The sequence below is a fragment of the Molossus molossus genome, unplaced genomic scaffold (assembly GCF_014108415.1).
Source record: "Molossus molossus isolate mMolMol1 unplaced genomic scaffold, mMolMol1.p scaffold_m16_p_4, whole genome shotgun sequence".
In the NCBI taxonomy this organism is placed as follows: domain Eukaryota; kingdom Metazoa; phylum Chordata; class Mammalia; order Chiroptera; family Molossidae; genus Molossus; species Molossus molossus.
This window is the reverse complement of record NW_023425377.1, coordinates 86,165,648-86,184,894: the sequence shown is the minus strand read 5'-3', so window position 1 is coordinate 86,184,894 and position 19,247 is coordinate 86,165,648. Positions and strand designations below refer to the sequence as shown.

At 46.7% G+C, this 19,247-nt stretch overlaps 1 protein-coding gene across 1 annotated transcript; it reads right to left on the bottom strand.

Annotated features, from left to right (window-relative positions):
- Positions 1-4,972: 4,972 nt before the first annotated feature.
- NEIL2 (nei like DNA glycosylase 2) lies at positions 4,973-19,041 on the bottom strand. Its single transcript, XM_036240414.1, has 5 exons — positions 18,910-19,041; positions 16,759-16,898; positions 9,172-9,524; positions 8,438-8,634; positions 4,973-6,194 (listed from the first exon to the last, which is right to left on the bottom strand). The coding sequence occupies exons 2-5, from the start codon at positions 16,894-16,896 to the stop codon at positions 5,881-5,883; spliced, it is 1,002 nt and encodes a 333-aa protein (XP_036096307.1). The 5' UTR covers positions 16,897-16,898; positions 18,910-19,041; the 3' UTR covers positions 4,973-5,880.
- Positions 19,042-19,247: the final 206 nt, after the last annotated feature.

The window sequence follows — 19,247 nt, the reverse complement described above, 5'->3', positions numbered from 1 at the left end:
CGACGTCACGCCCACTTCCCTGTCCATCTTAACGGACCTCCCGCTCGAGCCGCATCTGGTAACTTGTGAGGTGGACTGACAAGCACTGATTGGTCAGGGCGGTTCGCACCAGGAAAAGGCCGGCCAATCGGTGGCAAGATCAGTCTGGCGTGATGACTACATCCGAAGCTAACTGGAGGGTGAGAAAGAGGCAGGCGAGCGGGATTGGTGCTCCTCTGGGGGCGGGCCTTTGATTTCCCTGCCGGCCCCTCCCGGGGCTGGGGGAGTGAATCCAGCGGATCAGAACCTCACGTGCAGTCCGATGCTCACCTGGGCGTCCGTTGGGAGCCCAGCAGAGATGAGCAGAGAGGGCAAGAGCCCGCCTTGGGATCTTGTAATAAGGCCTTCACGTGTTTAGTTTTGTTTGTCCAGGTGGCCAGATTAGCGCTTCCATGACAGGCTGCATTCACCCTCCCCAAGTGCTGAACATTTAAAAGGGACGTGGGGCCCTGGCCGGTTTGGCTCAACGGTTAGAGCGTTGGCCTGCGGGCCTGCAGTCCGGAGAGACCCGGTTGGGTTGCCGCTAAGGGCATGTAGTACCTCGCCCGGGCCCCAGTTGGGGTTGCGTGGGTGGCAACCACTAGATGTGTCCCTTTCGCCTGGATGTTTCTCTCTCTCTCTCTCTCTCTCTCTCTCTCTCTCTCTCCCCCCTCCCACTCTATCTGAACAAAATATGAAAGGTGTCCTCGGGTGAGGATAAAAAATAATAATAATAATAAATAAAAGGGAGGTGGGCACACCAGCAAATTGTCTGGGCTTTGTTGCCAATTCAGGAAAGGGGCCACATGCTAATCTGAAGAGCTCAAGGAAGGCCTTCGTGACATGACAGCCTTGCAAACTCAAAGACCTTAAGTAACCACAGAGGATGGTCTGAAATTTAAATTTTTTTTTGTTGTTCAGATAGAGAGGGAGGGAGAGAAACATTGACATAAAAGGGACACATGGAGTGGTTGCCACCTGCACAACACCTTTCGATATTTTGTTCAGATAGAGTGGGAGGGGGGGAGAGAGAGAGAGAGAGAAACATCCAGGTGAAAGGGACACATCTAGTGGTTGCCACCCACGCAACCCCAACTGGAACGGAGACAAACTGCAACGGAGACAAACTGCAACGGAGGTACTACATGCCCTTAGCGGCAACCGAACCCGGGTCTCTCCGGACCACAGGCCGATGCTCTAACCGCTGAGCCAAACCGGCCAGGGCTTTTTTTATTCTTTCTTTTTTAAAAAATCCTCACCTGAGGACACGTTTTGCATTCATAGAGCGAGTGGGAGAGAGGAAGAGAGAGACAGAAACATCGATGTGAGAGAGACACATGGAGTGGTCACCACCCACACAACCCCAACTGGGGCGGGGACTAACTGCAACTGAAGTACCTGCCAAGGCCCTTAACGAGGGCCGAACCGGTCTCTCCAGGCCTCCAATGCTGAGCCAAACCGGCCAGGGCCGAAATTGAAACTTTTTAACTAAAAGCAGTTTATGGCAGGTAGTCATGCCCTAAATTGGCATCTTCCCTGACAAAGATCAATTTTCACCTTAATTGAGCTGATGGCCTTTTCTTTTTCTAAGGTAGCATACCTTAGGAATGTGAGATAACTTCCTTTTTTCAGACCCCTCAGGACACAACCTATGCACCAGGGCAGAAACTACAAATCCCCTCATTGTTATTATCATGTTAATTGTTGGGTGTTAACTATCCTGTACCCACCTATGTAAAAGAAGGATGTTTCCATCATTTTACTTTTTATCCAATCCCAGAGATTCCCCCCCTTTGCTTTCTCCCACCTCCCTAATCTATCATCAATTAATTTCCTGTAACCCACTTACATCTTCTTTTTTGATTGTAATGTACAAATTAAGGTGCATTATATCAATCCTTTGAGGTTTTGCTTCCCAGCATTTGTCAGTTTGGCTCAAATAAACTCAAAAAAATTCTTCACAGGTTTGAATGTTCTTTAGGTTGACACCAACAACACACAAAGCAAAAGTGTGGCCAACCCAACCTTTGACACATAACCCGGCACAGATACATAATTTCACACTGTACTGTTTTCTTGCTTCCCACACCACATGTAACCCAAAAGTGAAGCTCCTCATTTGACACTGCAAAGCATTTTCACTTCTCCCAGTGATATCAATCACTCCTCCAGAGTTTCAGCTACTCTCTTCAAAGTGTTTATTTTAGATCCACTTAGTGCCAAAAGAAAGGATTTGAAGAGTTCTTACAACCTATAAAAGGTGATGTGGACATTTATATCTCCATCCTAGATGCCTCACAAACCTTAGAAACTTCTTGCACCGCAGCCCCCCGCCTTCCAATTTTTTTTTAACACAGCGACCAGGAAGGATCCTTTTAAAATTTGTGAGGTCAGATCACTGCCTAGAACCTGTGAACAAAAAGGGACCACATACTAAATCTGACAATTCAGGGAAGGCTGCATGGCAGCCTTACAAACTCAGAGACCTCAAGTAGCCACACAGGATCCTCTATCCTACTCTATTTTTTCCCCATAACATTTATCACATTCTAATTTACTTAGGTTGCTTAGTGGCTGTTTCCCCTTGCTAGAATGTAAGCTCAATGATGACACATCTTTGTTTTGTTCATTATCATCTTATCCCCAAGCACCTAGACTCATGCCTGGCACAAACTAGGTGCACAATGAATATTTACTGAATCGAGCTGCACCTGGGACACCTCCTCTTTGATGTTCAAACTTAACATGTCCATAACCAAAATCTCTGTCTCATTAAATCTGCTTCTCCTGTGAATGGCACTAATAGCCCTCCCAGTTGTCAATTATAAAATCATCCCTAACTCCTTTCTCTCCTTATACCCCTTTGAAATCAGTCATCAAATCCTATGGACTCCAAGAAACAAACATCTCTTATCTTAATCTCTCCTCTCTGTTCCATCTTGGTGTAAGCCCCATCTTCTCTCCCAAACTATTTTGAGGGCGAATTCCCATCTCCCTCCATCCAACCCCATGTGGCAGCTAGAGTAATTTATCTAAAACATACACCACTTGATTATGTTACTCTCTTGCCGACATTTCAATGTTAAGTTCCTCAAAGGAAGTGCCTTTCTTTTAAAAAAAATTTTTTTTTATTTTATTTTAGAGAGAGAGGAAGGGAGGGGGAGAGAGAGACAGAAACATCGACAAGAGAGAACATCGATTGGCTACCTCCCCATGCCCCCACTAGGGATTTGGCCCTCAAACTGGGCATGTGCCCTGACCGGGAATCAAACCAGTGACCTCTTGGTGCATGGGTCAACGCTCAACCACTGAGCCACAAAAGATGTGCCTTTCAAGATAAAATAAACGATTCTGGCATAGAATAAAAACTCCTTCATTATTTGGCACCTACATGCCCTTTTTTGGATTTTAGCTTCCTATCCAGTCACTTCAGTACTTTCAAATCTATCAGCCCTGGCAGCTTCCAACACAGGACCAACCACAGAAAGCCAAATATGCTCCCCAAACCAATTACACCCCACTACTAGTTAGCCTGCTTCCAGCTTCCCCATGCCGACCTCCCCCAATCCAAGCACACCTGATGACTTTCCTTTTTTTCACTATACAGCTTTCCCACTTCCCTGCCTACCTCTGGGTCTCTGCCAAATGAAGTAATGGTGGATGATGTCCTTGCTATGTAGCAAGCTCTGATTAAAGAGCGCCACTTGTTTGTTCTTACTGGGGTGGTCTTTATTTCCACAAACCTCAGTGTTTCAATCATGGCCAGTGGTTACTCTCATCCTACACTTCCCGTATTCTAATTAGCTCTTGTTTGACTTCATCTCATCGTGAACCCCTCAAGGTCAAAGACCACATCTGTGCCACATCACACCTGGCACAGTGCCTGACACCAACAGGTCTCCACTATCTTTTGCTGAATTACAATGCTTGAAATCAGGACTGTGCTAGGACTTCCACTTACCCTCCCCACCTTCACTTAGCATTTTTTTCATAACCTACTGAAAATGCTCTCTGTAACAAGCCAGACTTCTATTAGTGTAGGGGTTTTCTTGTCTTCTTTATCCTTGTATTCCCAAACCTAGCATTTAGGAGGCATTGAAGAAATATTTATTGAATAGCTAAGGCCACTGAAACCTCACATTAAATTCCAAGCTTTTCACAATGTCAATTATCTGGAAACTTGAGTTCATGAGATAAAGAAATCTTTTCCTTGGAATGTGTTGAGTAAAGATCACACCTGTCCTCCTCACCTCTGTGAAATCTGGACTCAGTGCTCTCTACAGCCCTTATCTGCAGCTCTATCAAGCAAAAGCCTCTCCTGATATCCACCAGGCACATGGACAGGAGTAATTCCCACTGTTCTATTACCCAACCCTGCTGTGTCCAAACCACTGTTACCTCTTTTCTCTCATTCAATTCACTTATGCCTTCCCTTCCTCCTCTCAGAACAAATTAGGTAAGAGCCCTTGGTCTGAATTGAACCCGGAACTCCCTAATCCACAGGCCAGGGTGGTTTTTTTGTAAGAACTAGGCTAAGTGCTTTATACGATAAGAAATCCATATAGATGAACTATTATACAGGGTTTGCGTGTCTGCCATAAACTGGCTTTCCCCACTATTGAAAACTTTCAATTCCTAAAACAGATAAAAGAAAAGGAAAGTCAGGAATATCAGCCACTGTTTTTAATTTCACTCACACAAATCACTATCTTCTACATGCCAGAGGCTGGGGCAACAGAAGGGAAATACATCTGCTTTACCAGCTCTCCTACATAGTAGTGCCCCAGGGGCAGGAGAGCCGGTGTGCTCACCCCTGCTCCCTGCCCTGATTTTTTTTTTTTCTCTTTTTTAGTGAATGTATTGGGTGACACTGGTTAACAAAATTATACAGGTTTCAGGTGCACAGGTTCACAAAACATCATCTGTACACTGCATTGTGTGTTCACCACCCCAAGTCAAGTCTTCCATCACCATTTATCCTGCCTGTACCCTCCTCTACCTCCCCGCAACCCCTGCCCTACCCCTTTTAAGTGGATCCATCCGAACTTGGCCACCTGAAGTCATATGCAGCCACCTTCACAAAGAACTGTTATTTACATGGTAAGAACCATTCCTGCCAAATAAAAATGACAACAGGAAATATCAAAGAGCTTTATTTAAATGTCCTAGTTTTTTCAGCTATTGCTAACACCTTTACACTGTGTCTCTACAACCCTTACTTCCTGCTGGTTCCACAAAGCAGTGGTCACAAATATATCACTTTAGGAGGAAACAAGCAGCTTTGTTCTAAAGCCCATTGGGCACATCAGAAAGGTGGCCAGTTCCCAGGCCCCCTCCTTCCCCACCCGTTCTCCTGGTATCTCCATCCCAGGCAGGAGGCCGAATCAGAACATGACACTCATGCTACTCCATCCTCATCCCTGGATCCCTCCAGGGGAATGAAGAAAGACAATTCCATGTTCCTGTTTCTCAACTGGAGGGCCTTAAAACCAACTAAGGTTTCAAAAACAAAACCAAACCAGAGCAATGTTGGGGCACAGCTATTTTCCATAGACTTATATTTTCATTATCACTCATTCCGGGAGGCTTTTCCCTGACCTGTCATCATTTTTCTCATCTTTTACAATGGCAGAACTACATAGGAAGAATTAACTGTTTGAAAAAAAAAATCTAACCCTATGAAAACTCTGCCTTAGAAGTTACTTCAGTGAGATGAATATCAACAGGACGGATCTCCTCTGACCTCCCCTCCCCTCTAATTCCTGCCTCTAGTCCCAATCCCTGTCCACATCCCTTTTCTCAACACTCAGACATCACGCTCCCTAAAGGGCAAGGTTCTGTTAAAAAGGGGCCCCAAGAGCCTTAGGAAAGCTGGACTTGCTCTGGCTCTCTGGGTGGCAGCCTGGGCTGGCACTGTGGGCACCACCAGGTGAGCCTCTGGAAGCCATCTGGAGGCCCAAAGGCCTCCTTCATGACCTGGTGCCCAGAAGGGCACTGCTCTTTCTGGTAGATCTGCGTGTGATTCTGTCTTCCCTGGAACTTGCCCTGAAGCCAGTCTGTACTGAACTCCACCACGTGATCCACGAGGATCTCAAGTTGCCGAGGACTGAGAAGTGAACCGAGAGAAAGGGGATGGATCCCAGCTCTGTACAAGGCTTCATTCTTAATGATGTTCCCTGAAAGAAAGCAGGGAGAGGACAAGGGAAGAATAAAGGACATATCTATAATGAAACTAGTCCACAAAGTTAATGAATCAAACTGAAGCTGGTACGATGGCAGCAGCGGAGAGACTGAGGAAGACCCGTAGCCAGCTCTGCCATGTATGGGGACTTGTGGGTAAGTCTCCCAGTCCCCATGTCAATTTCCCTGTCTATAAAATGGGCTTGATAATACTTACTTTTAAGGTTGTGAAGGTGAAAGGAGGTAAAACTCATGCATGGCTCATGTTATAGCAAAGTGGTTATCAAAACAGGCTCTGGCCCTGGCCTGTTTGGCTCAGAGGTTAGAGCATCGGCCCGCAGAACAGAGAGACCGGGGTTTGGTTCCCGCTAAGGGCACGTACCTCGGTTGTGGTTTGTCCCCAGCCCCGGCTGGGGTCGTGTGGGTGGCAGCCAGTCGAAGCCTCTCTCTCACATCAGTGTTTCTCTCTCTCTCTAGCTCCCTCTCTCCCTCCCACTCTATCTGAAGATAAATGCAAAAATGTCGGGTGAGGATAAAAGATAGATTCAAAAAACAGGCTCTGGAACCCGACACCCTGGATTTAAATCCCAGCTCATCCAGATCCTACTTATGTGACCCTGGCAAGTTCTTCAGATTCTTTAGGCTTCAGTTTCCTTATCTGTAAAATGGGGATGTTACCTAGTTTTTGTGAGAACAAAGAACTCACACACACAGGCACGCGCGCGCGCACACACACACACACACACACAAAAATGCTGAGCACAGCAATTGGTGCATAGGGACTAAATAAGTATTAGTTGTTGTTATTGTTTAAAATGTCAAGGATGATGCCTAAAATACAAAAAGTGTTTAGGAGGCATTATTTTATTATTTTTCTACCCTTACCTCACTCCCTGTAAAGCCAGCCTTGATACTTCCTTCCAGAATCAATAATTCTATTCATAATGTTCCAAAAATGCACTTCCTTTAATATCTGCTAGGCATTTACTTCAGTATATCTCAAGTTATGGTGAACTGAGTCCATGCTTGCTGGGCCATTAAACAGTAATCTCCTAGGCAGCAAAGGTTGGGCATGTGTGTAGTGAATGAATGGATGAATGAAATCACTTCCCTTTCCAAGAGCTTCATAATCACACTTGGCTACACACAAAATTTCTCTAAAATTCACTGGCAGAGTGCTTGGATTCCTGTCTCAGCTGTACCACTTACTAGCAGTATGTCCTTTGCTTTAATTTCTTCATCTGAATGAAGGGAACACTAGTAAATAACTATCCTACAGAAAAGCAATAAGGATGAAACCACATGCCTGGCACATTAGTGTCACTTGAAAAACGTTGGCTGTTATCACTACTGTTCATAATAATGATTTGTTAGTAGACCATTCACTCTTACTATATACACCCTAAAGGCAACTTCTGGAAAACCCTTTGCTCCTCAAGGCATCCTGGACTCCCACGGTCTTAACATAACTATGCAAGGCCACTGTCTGGTGAACCACTGGCCTTGTCCCCCCTCATGAGGTGAACTGTACCTACAGCAGACAAAATGATGCTTTGGATAGGGAGGTGACTCTGTCATCATCAGCTCACTCTATTGTCTCATTACAATCACAGGTGCCCCACTGTGGGAAACAGTCTAGCTAATTAGTCATCCTAGTTTTCAAACTGCTCAACTCTTCCCTCTACCTCAAAATGTTCCCAGTCTCACCACTCAGGAAACCTGAACAGCGAGTGGGAAACTGCTTCTTCACTCATGTCTTATAAGATCCTAATGTAAACTGCAGACATCTCTGCTTTGACCAGCAGGCAGCTGCGTCTGCCCGAGAGCAACCCCACTAGCAAATGCACTGCTGTCCATTAGCAAACTGCATGGCTTTGGGTGCCTAACAGACACCTGTCATGCACCTCCTGTGTCCCAGGCACAGTGCTAGGCAGTGGAGGATTCACGGACAGACAAGATATGGCCCTGCCCATTAGGAGGTCACACGCTAATGTGGCTGTCGGGCCGACTACCACTGATAACAGAATTAGGATATGAATTCTGAAGCCAAGAAAGAAGTTAGAAACTGCCTAATCTGTCTCAGTTTAAAAATGAGGAAAGTGAAGTTAAAGAGAGTAAGTGATCGCCTGAAGACCAACAGTACTCACACTGGAGGTGGGTATCAGTTTTGTGCCTCTCAGATGAATGACTCTTCTATTAAATAACTCTGTGGGGCTCATCCCTCTTTTATCAGTCATACCTAAGCCTGAGAAGTATCTTTGGTCCAACAGTGTATAGCAGACAGGCTGTTCCTGACCCAGAGCTTCCAAGGCTTGTCCTCGATGGAACTTTTCAGACAAGATGTCAGAGGTGGGGTTGACCACTGGGGAAGAGCTCCAAGACATCTGACAATTATAAAATGCCAGGAAGCTGCCACCACCAAAGTGCAGGACCAACCTGGGAAGAAAGAAAAGATCCTAAGCACATATAGTGGCCTCAGTACTGTCAGGTCATATGTCCATACAACTCCCCCTCCACTGTCAGGATGAACCTGGGGACGCAAAGATCCCAAGACAGAAAAGGGATGGCTCTGCCAGAATCATAAACATTTCAGGGCTAAACAGAGTAATTAAACAAAAACATATATATATATATGTGTGTGTGTGTGTGTGTGTATATATATATATGTATGTATATGTGTATATATATCTATCTATTTATATGTATATATATATATATATCTTCGTTTTTCTGATTATAACATGTTCAATGAAGACAACTTCGGACATACAGGAAAGTCTCAAGTTCAGGAGCTGTGGCACCACTGCACAAACAGGGCTTATTAGTCTGCTTTCTCTCTCCTCGAAAGCAGGTTGGACAGCCACATCAGTGCCCCCAGAGTGTGTGCCACACCATGGGGGCCGTGTTCAACACTGGAGACCCCTCGGAGATTCAGACAGACACAGCCCACAGCCCACTCCACCATGCCATTACCTTGGAATGGGGTCCCTCCAGTCACCCCTCTTGTTGGCTTTCTTTGCTCTGGAGAATTCGTTCACCCAAATGCTTCCAAACAAACCAAAGCTGACCTGCAGCCATCTCTCAGCACCTCCTGCAGGGCTGTCTTCCCCCAAATACTCGGAACCAGTGTCTCCACTGTGGACAAGCTCCAGGGACCAGGAGGACTGGTCTGAGATTTTCTGGTTGTCGGGACCCAAAGTCTGCTTTTGGTCCCCAGCCTCTTCCTTCCTCTCTCCTTTTTGTAGAAGTTCTGGCAGTGAGTTGTTGCCAGGAGATCTGGTTTCTTCGTCTGGATCAAATCTAAGGAATAATTTCTTTCCATGAACCTAGAAAAAAATAAACATGATCTAAGCCTCTGCTTATTGACACATCTGTGTTCCCGCAAAATCTGTATGTTCAAAACATAACCCGCAATGGGATGTATCTGGAGGTGTGCATCTGGAACTGATTAGGTCTTGAGGGTGGAATCCCCATGAGTGGGACTTGTGCCCTTATAAAGGAGGCCCCAGAGAGTTCCCTTGTCCCTTCAAGCATGTGGGAACACAGGGAGATGACCAACTATGAGCCAGGAAACTGAATCTGCCAGCACTTTGATCTTCACTTTCCAGCCTCCAGAACTGAGAAATAAATTTCTGTATTTGTAAGCTACAGAGTCCATAGTATTCTGTTACAGCAGCACAGACTAAGGGAGGCTTATAGATCCAGAAAGGGGAAGACTAGAAGAGGTGCATGAGACATCTATCCTAATGCAAATTTCTCCATTCTTATCTCTTCCATAAAGCTTTCCCAAGTGGACTATTTTGGACTTGACTTTTGCTCTTTGCTTCAGGAGTGTGGGCAGTTAGCACATCTTCAGATTAGAATCAAGGGGTAATCAGATTAGCAGTGAAATAATAGATCCACTCTAAACTGCAGGGCCACTCTAAAATACCTGAGGGGAAATGATCCAAACTTTGTCACAGATTAGTTAAGAAAAGAATACAGAGACTTCTGGTCAAGATTGCGGCATAGGTAAACGCAATACTCACCTCCACAACCATATCAAAATTACAACTACAGAATAAATGTCCTTCAGAACCACCTGAAATCGAGCTGAATGGAAGTCCTACAACTACAAAATTCAAGAAGAAGCCACATTGAGACTGGTAGGAGGGGTGGGGGTGGATGGGCTGGTCCCACACCCACATGTGGCGAACACAAATCAGGACACCTTGGCTGGGAAGGTCCTCCCTGAGGAGTGAGGGGTTCCATCCCACACCTAGCCCCCAGCTCAGGGTTCCAGTGCCAGGAAGAGAAGTCCCTATATATTCTGGCTGTAAAAACCAGCAGGAACTGAGGCTGAGGATGAGGCTTCTGGAGTCCCAGGCTGTTCCTCTTAAAGGGCCCACACATGGACTTACTTGGACTCGCACCTTCCAGGCTCCAGTGTTGGGGAGGCAGCTTGAAAGGCACCAGAGACATAAGGGGAAGAACTGAGTTGTTTGGCATCAGGGCGAGGACTGGAGAGGCAGTTTTCTTCTGGACAGACGTGCTATTAGAGGCCTTTATTCCTTTGGTGAGCCCTTTCCCCGCAAGGCCTGAAGACAACCGCCATATCTGGGACTTCAGCAACCTGGCTCACACTGTGGGCCCCTGCACTGGTGATTCCCTGAGACCCTGCCCCACCCATCTTTAGGGCCCACCCACACTGTTTCCAGTGGCTTTACCACAGAATTGGCCATGTTTGGCTCCTGCTTCAGATTTTTCAAAATTCTCTCAAACAAGCAGCATCTGGCCACAGAGAGCCCCATACCTTTTGCTAAGTGGCCCCAGGCCCAGCACTAGAAGCAGCCAGCCTTGGTTCACAGCTTGGCTCTGCCTGGGCACCTCCAAACCCAGCACAAGCAGCAGCCATCAGCAGATCACTTTGTAGTTTATGCTTGATGGCCCTGGATAGAACACAGGCAATGGCTGACCTTACCCCAGAGCCAGCACACTCAGTCAAAGCCAGACCACATCAAAGCACCACTACCCAACCACCTCCACAAGTGACACACTCAAGGAATGGACTCGGTGGGTACTAGAGCCCTGCTGAAATATGTCTTGCTCTGTGTGGTGGGCCCCTGCACAGCTGATCCTCCAAGGTAGTCAGAGGTCAGTGGCTAGTGGGCACAGCCAGTCCTTGCAGCTGATCAGCCTGAGTAAAATCCTCCATTGATGTGGCAACAGCAATCAAGAATCAATTACAACAGAAGGGTGTACAGTCCACATGAGGGGTGAGCCTTGAGGGCTCAGCTGGGTGATCAAGAAGGCTGTGCCACTGGACCCTGCAGGACACCTACAAGAGGCCATCCAATGAAGCCTAGGACACATAGCAACTCTACCTAATAATACATAGAAACAAACAAAGGGAGGCAGCCAAAATGAGGAGACAAAGAAACATGTTCCAAATGAAAGAACAGAACAAAACTCCAGGAAAAGAATTAAATGAAATGGAGATAAGCAATCTAACATGCAGAGTTTGAAACACTGCTTATAAGGACACTCAGTGAACTTAGTGAGGGCCTCAACAGCATGATAAAGAACCAATCAGAAAGGGAGAATGTACTAACTGAAATAAAGAATAATTTACAGGGAATCAGTAGTAGAGTAGGTGAAGCCAAGAAGCAAACCATCAATCTGGAATATAAGGAAGTAAAAAACACCCGATCAGAACAGCAAAAAGAAAAAATAATCCAAAAAAATGAGGATAATATAAGGAGCCTGTGAGACAACTTCAAGTGTACCAACATTTACATCATGGGAGTGCCAGAAAAAGAAGAAAGAGAGCAAGAAACTGAAAACCTATTTGAAAAAATGACAGAAAAATCCCCTAACTTGGTGAAGGAAATAGTCATACAAGTCCAGGAAGCACAGAGTCCCAAACAAGATGAACCCAAAGAGACCCACACCAAGACACATCATCATCAAAATACAAAAGGTTAAAGACAAAGAGAGAATCTTAAAATCAGCAAGAGAAAAGCAGTTACCTACAATGGAGCTCCCATAAGGCTGTTAGCTGAGTTCTCAAAAGAAACTTTGCAGGCCAGGGGGAGTGGCAGGAAACATTTAAAGTGATGAAAAGCTATGACCTGCAACCAAGATTACGCTATCCAGCAACTATCATTTAGAATCAATGGACATATGAAGAGTTTCCCAGACAAGAAAAAGCTGAAGGAGTTCATCACCACCAAACCAGTATTATATGAAATGTTGAAGGGTCTTCTTGAAGAAGATAAAAAAATATGAACAATAAAATGGCAATTAATACATAGCTATCAACAATTGAATCTACAAACAAAATGAGCAAGCAGAACAGAAACAGACTCATAAATACAGAAAACTTTTTATTGGTTGCCAGATAGGAGGGGAGTTGGGTGAAAAAGATGAAGGGATTAGAAGTACAAATTGGCTGTTAGACTGATGAACCACAAAGAAGAGTGGGGAGGTGGGGCGGGAAGAGAGAAATTAAAGAACTTATATGCATATATGCATAACCAACAGACACAGACAATAGTGTGGGGAAAGCAGGAGGGGGGGCAGAATTGAGGAGAAGGGGGTCAAGGGGCATAAAAAAAGGGACATCTGTAATACATTCAACAATAAAGATAAATTTAAAAAAAAAAAAAAAAAAAGAAATGAATACAAATTACCATCGCTGTATTCAAGGATTAATGCTTTGTAAAAAAAAAAACAACAAAAAAACAAACAAACAATCAGGTCCGGCCGGTGTGGCTCGGTGGTTGAGCGTAGACCCACGAACCAAGAGGTCACCAGTTTGATTCCCAGTCAGGACACGTGCCCGGGTTGAGAGCCCAATCCTCAATGGGGGGCATGCAGAAGGTGGCCAATCAATGTTCTCTCTCATCGATGTTTCTATCTTTCTCTCCCTCTCACTTCCTCTCTAAAATCAATAAAAGGAAAAAAAATTTTTTTTAAATAATCAGGACTTCCGGTTAAGATGGCGGTGTAGGTAAACACGGTATCGCATCCTCCCACAACCACATCAAAGTTACAACTAAACTACAGAACAACCATCATTCAAAACCGCCTGAAATCAAGCTGAATGGAAGTCCTACAACTACGGAATTAAAGCAGCAGCCACATCCAGACTGGTAGGAGGGGCGGAGGCTGATGGGCTGGTCCCACACCCACGTGTGGCCGGTAAAAATCTGGAGGGCACCTCGGCTGGGAAGGTCCTCCCTGAGGACTGAGGGGTCCCCATCCAACACCAGGTGCACCGCTCAGGGTTCCAGTGCCAGGAAGAGAATCCCCATAACTTCTGGCTGGAAAAACCAGCGGGAACTGAGGCTCAGGGAAGCTGATGCGGCTGGAGCCCCAGGCAGCTCCTTAAAGGGCCCGCGCACGAACTTATCGGACTCTCTCCCTCTAAGCTCAGAGGAGAGGCAGCTAGAGGGGCACCAGAGACACACAGGGAAGAACTGAGCTGTTTGGTACTGGAGCGAGGGCTGGAGAGGGGGCTTTCTCTGGGACAAACGTGCTGTCAGAGGCCTTTGTTCCTTTGGTGAGCCCTTCCCTGGGGCAGCAGACAGCTCCATATCTGGGACTCCAGCAACCTGGCTCACACTGGTTGCCCCGCCCTGGTGACTCCCTGAGGCCCCGACCCACCCAACTTTCAGGCCCACCCAAGCTATTGCCACTTGCTTCACCATAGGATTGGTCTGTCTTGGATCCTGCTTCAGGTGTTCCTAAATTCTTTCAAACAAGCAGCATCTGGTCTCAGATAGCACCATACCGCTCGTTAAGTAATACACAGAAACAAACACAGGGAGGCAGCCAAAATGAGGAGACAAAGAAACAGGTCCCAAATGAAAGAACAGAATGAAACCCCAAGAAAAGAACTAAGCGAAATGGAGATAAGCAACCTAACAGATGCTGAGTTCAAAATACTGCTTATAAGGATGCTCAGTGAACTTAGTGAGGGCCTCAAGAGCATAAAAAAAGACCAGTCAGAAATGATTGAGGCACAGTTAGAAACGAAGGAGGCTTTAACTGAAATAAAGAATAATTTACACAGATTCAATAGTAGAGTACGTAAATCCAAGAAGCAAACCATCGATTTGGAATATAAGGAAGCAAAACACACCCAATCAGAACAGCAAAAAGAAAAAGGAATCCAAAAAAATGAGGATAGTGTAAGGAGCCTCTGGGACAACTTCATGCGTGCCAACATTCGCATCTTGGGGGTGCCGGAAGGAGAAGAGAGAGAACAAGAAACTGAAAACCTGTTTGAAACAATAATGGCAGAAAGCTTTTCTAACTTAGTGAAGGAAAGAGACATACAAATACAAGTCCAGGAAGCACAGAGAGTCCCAAATAAGATGAACCCCAAGAGGCCCACACCAAGACACATCACCATCAAAATGCAAAAGGTTCAAGACAAAGAGAGAATCTTAAAAGCAGCAAGAGAAAGGCAGCTAGTTACCTATAAGGGAGTTCCCATAAGGCTGTCAGCTGACTTCTCAAAAGAAACTTTGCAGGCCAGAAGGGAGTGGCAAGAAATATTCAGATGAAAAGCAAGAACCTACAACCAAGATTACTCTATCCTGCAAAGCTGTCATTTAGAATCGATGGCCATATAAAGACTTTCCCAGACAAGAAAAAGTTAAAGGAGTTCCTCACCACCAAACCGTTATTACATGAAATAATGAAGGGTCTTTTTGAAGAAAAAGATAAAATATATGAACAAACAAAATGGCAATGAATACATATCTATCAACAATGGAATCTACAAACAAAATGAACATGTAGAACAGAAACATTCTCATAGATACAGAGAACATTGTTGGGTGCCAGATGAAAGGGGGGTTGTGGGAATGGGTGAAAAAGGCGAAGGGATTAAGAAGTACAAATTCATTGCTACACTGACAAACCTCAAAGGGAAAGGGATTGGGGGGTGGGACTTCCCAGTACATAAAGGGGAAAATAACCTCCTGACTTGAAACGAGCCACTCATCTGCGTCTATTATGAGTAAATCAAACACAATTCTTGATTCAGAAACTGGAGAGCTGACAAGGTAGGGTAGTGAAGGGACATGCCAGAAAAAAGAACACAGTGAAGCCGATCTTTTCCCTGCCTCATTAACCCACCTTGCTCATTCCGTCTCCATTTTCCTGACTGGAAATGTTCTCACACCTGAAGTGCCCCTTCCTCTCCTTCTGATCCATCTAAATCCACCCTTCAAAGTACATGAAGTCTTTTCCTCTTCTTCTATGTCAAGGCTCTCAGGTGCACATTAATCATCGGCTCTCCTTCCCATTTATTGTGGCCTAATAGTTTCACCTGTGCAGACACAGGTCTTACCTTCCAAAAGTCAATTCTCAGTTCTTAAAGGTAGAGACCAACTGATAGAGAGGTGCAGAGAAGGAAGCCCACTGATGAGCACTTACTGCCCACATGCAGGGCAGTTCCCAAGGCCACCTCCCTCGGGCCCCTAAGGCTCCCACACCACCAATTTCTGCCTTGGTTTGCTGGAAAGCCAGCTCTCAGTTCTGTCCCATGTGTGGCTTCCTTGCCACACATCTTCTGTCCGCTCAGCCACTCAGTAAGCATTCTCTGTAAGCCAGCTCTGTGACAGGCACATGCTAAGTGTTGGGGATCCAGAGAGGAAGGGACAAGATTGCTGAGGACATGTCCCTTGCCCTAGATATCTGTCTCCTCCACTTAACAGGCAGGACAAATTCAGCTGTGAGGGTCAAACAGGAGGAAGCAGATGGTGCCAATGGAAGCCTCTCCTCCAGCCCAGAGTAAGCCAGGCAGGCTTCTCAGAGGATGTGAAGGCAAGGCTAAATCCAGAAGAAAGAGTGGGAATTACCATATTAGCACGAACCAACAGGAACGGGGGCAGAGTTGAAAGATAAAGGAAGACTTGCTCAAGCAGGGGAGCAGCATATCAAAACTACGGGCAAGCCCTGGCCAGTTTGGCTCAGCAGTTGGAGCATCGGCCTGTGGACCAGAGAGTCCCAGGTTCGGTTCCCGCTAGGGGCACGTACCCAAAAAACCCAAAAAACCACAGGCAAGAAGGACTGTTAGAGTAGCTCCAGAACATTCAGTATGATTGGGAGATCTGAGGCAGGGTAAGACATGCTAAAGAGGGAGGCAAGAGTCAGACTCTAAGGGAATTCTGACTTACTCTTAAGGCAAAGGTGAACCAGGCTAGAAACTAGATCAGAAGGCTAGGTGCTTTCCTTACGGCCTTGCTGGTCCCATTGGATTACACACAGTTCCCAACAAAAGGTGAACATCAGAGTCAGCTGGAATGATCAGAATCACTCCAGACTCCCTGAATCAGAATCTCCAGCTGATAGTTCCACAGGCCACTGTAGTGCCCACTTCTGGCTGAGAAATACCAGACTGAAAGAGGAGGAGCTGCATGGAGTCCCAGCATGGTTGTTTTGGCTCAAGGAAGTGATGGCGTGGACAGTGTTGAGATAAATTCTAGGGGAGGCACAGGACATGCTGATGGAGCCGGCCCACCTGTGTGAGATGTGAATAAACCCACCAGAAGATGATGAACTCACCTGGGTGTCCTGGAGCCACAGGGACTGGAAGCTAGCAGGGTTTAGCTTCTTACTGCTGCCTCCAGTCTTGACCACCTGCTGCCCCACAAAGGGGGAGACCAAATGATGAAACTTTCTCACAGATGGCCCTTCTGGCATCCCTGCAGGCAGAAATGATGTAGCCAGTTTATCTCTAGCATCTCTGCTGGGTGTCAAGCTCCAAGCTTTCAAGTAGCTATGTTTTGTCACCAACTTTAACAGTATGTTTGGCCAAAAAGGGACTGTGACTTGGGAGGAGGGTCAGATCAAAGAGATGAACCAGGTGAATCAGCTTCCCAGGAAAGGCTTCCCTTTCCAGCTCCTCTCTCCTTTCTTCATGTCGCAAACAATTAACCACCTGCAGTGTGCTATATGCCATGTAAGGGCACCCCCTACTTTAATCCTGTGGTAGCTTGAACAGGAGCAAACCCTTGTCACTTTTTGCTTGGATTGTGGCCCCTAATTCATCTCCACATTTTCTGTCCTCCCCACTCCTCCCCCCTAAACCAATCCAACCCACTGCTGCTGATTAATCCACCCCCCTCTCGATTTTTAGGAAAGAGATGGTGGTGGTAGAGAAGGCTGTAAGGGACACAAGACAGATGTGATCTGGCCCTCCCAGGACCACCTCACCAGTAAGGGTGCTATATATGTGACAACAGTGCGGAGTTCAGAATCATGACAAATGCAGACACAGGGTCATGTTGGTTCAGAGCAGGAAGAGGTCACATCAGCTTAACTACAAATATTTATCCTTGGTAACTGATAAACAGCTATGGTTCCATTTTAACCCTGATGCAGAGTCATCTCTACACCTCTCCCTGCCCCTAATCACCCAAGTTCACTGAGAGCTTGTATACAAGGCATTCAGATGTTTGAATCTGAGTGGTCTGCACCCCAGCTTCTCTGACAAATGAGTCCCCCCAACCCTTACCCAGGGCACACTACTTAAACTACCTGTTTCCTCACCTGCACAAGACCCTATGAGTAATGATGAAAATCCAAAAAACTAAGTTGGTACTTGGCATCGTGGTAGCTATTGTATTTCAACAATTCTAAAAAATATTTTTAAGTGCGGTCAGTATGGCTCAGTGGTTGAGCACTGACCCATGCACTAAGCTGCCAGTTCCATTCCCAGTTAGAGCACATGCCCAGGTTGTGGGCCTGATCCCCAGTTGGGAGCATGCAGGGGGTGTCCAATCAATGTTCTCTCTCATCTATGTTTCTCTCTCTCTTCCTCTCCCTTCCTCTCTCTCTAAATCAATAAATAAAAATAAAACATTTTTAAATTTCTGAAATGGGGCTGCCTCATTACAATCCATGCTTTCTCACAGTTTAATTATCAGCACATTCAATAATGTGTATTTTAAAGGTGATGATGTTTTAAAGTCACTAAAATGTAGTAATATCCCCCTAATCAGACTTTCACGACAGAGTTCACAGTGACAAATCTGCTGGGCTACAAGATTTGCAGCGAACCTTAACCTCAACCAGCTCTCTGTGCTCAGGTCATCTCCAATGGAGGAAGCTTCTGGAAAAGCTTCCCTCTGAAATGCACCTAAACCTTAAAGTATCTAGACACATGGCATGTTTCTTTGAGGTATATTTATAGAGATGGAAACTGAGCAGCAAATGGCCTCTGCCATCTCCTTACAACTGGAAGGGATAGATTTGACGGGGACACCAAGCCTGCCCTCAAGCCCCCTCTCTAAAGGCTGGTTAAGGGGTCGCTCGCGGACCACCCTGAAAGCAGGAGAGGCGAGGAGCGTCGCCATCGTCTTCTTTAAGGTAAATCACTCACTCCCGTGGGGAGTCTAAAATGGATGCTTTTTCTCCTTCTCACGGCGAAGCGGGGTGACAGGTGGGCGCAGAGCCAAGACTGAAAGGCACCGGGGAGCCTCCCAGGGGAAGATGCAGGGAGGCACAGTGGTAAACATCCCTCCGAAAAAAGAAATTCGGCCAGGGGTGCGGGCTTCTCAAGTTTTCGGCAATTGAGTTTCCCACCGGTAACAAGGTGACAACGCGCGCAGGCGGCGTTAAGATGGGGTCACTCTGCGCACCAGCGAGGAGGGAGCCCTGCCGCCCTCTCCCCGCCTGCGCGGACCACGCGGAGGGGACGGCGGCTGCACTCACCGGCTCCGGGCCCACAGCCCCTGGGCGAGGCCCGCACGCCGGGCGTCTGGCGTCCGCGTAGGGCTCTGCCCCCGGGGTGGGCGTGAACGCTGTCCTAGCAGCAGAAAGATGGGCTCTGGACCCTGGGGGGAAGCGCGGTGTAGTGCGTGGGGACCCACGCCTGTGTGGACACGTGACCGTGTTTAGGGGAGGGCGTGCAGCGGGGCTCCGCCCCCGGGAATGTGCGCAGGAGGCGGGGCTCGCCCTGGGCGGGTGGGCGGGTCTAAACGTCAGTGAGTGGGCACGGGGCGGGGCGGGGCGGTGCTTAGCATGGAGCTCGGGGCGGGGTGGGGCGGGGC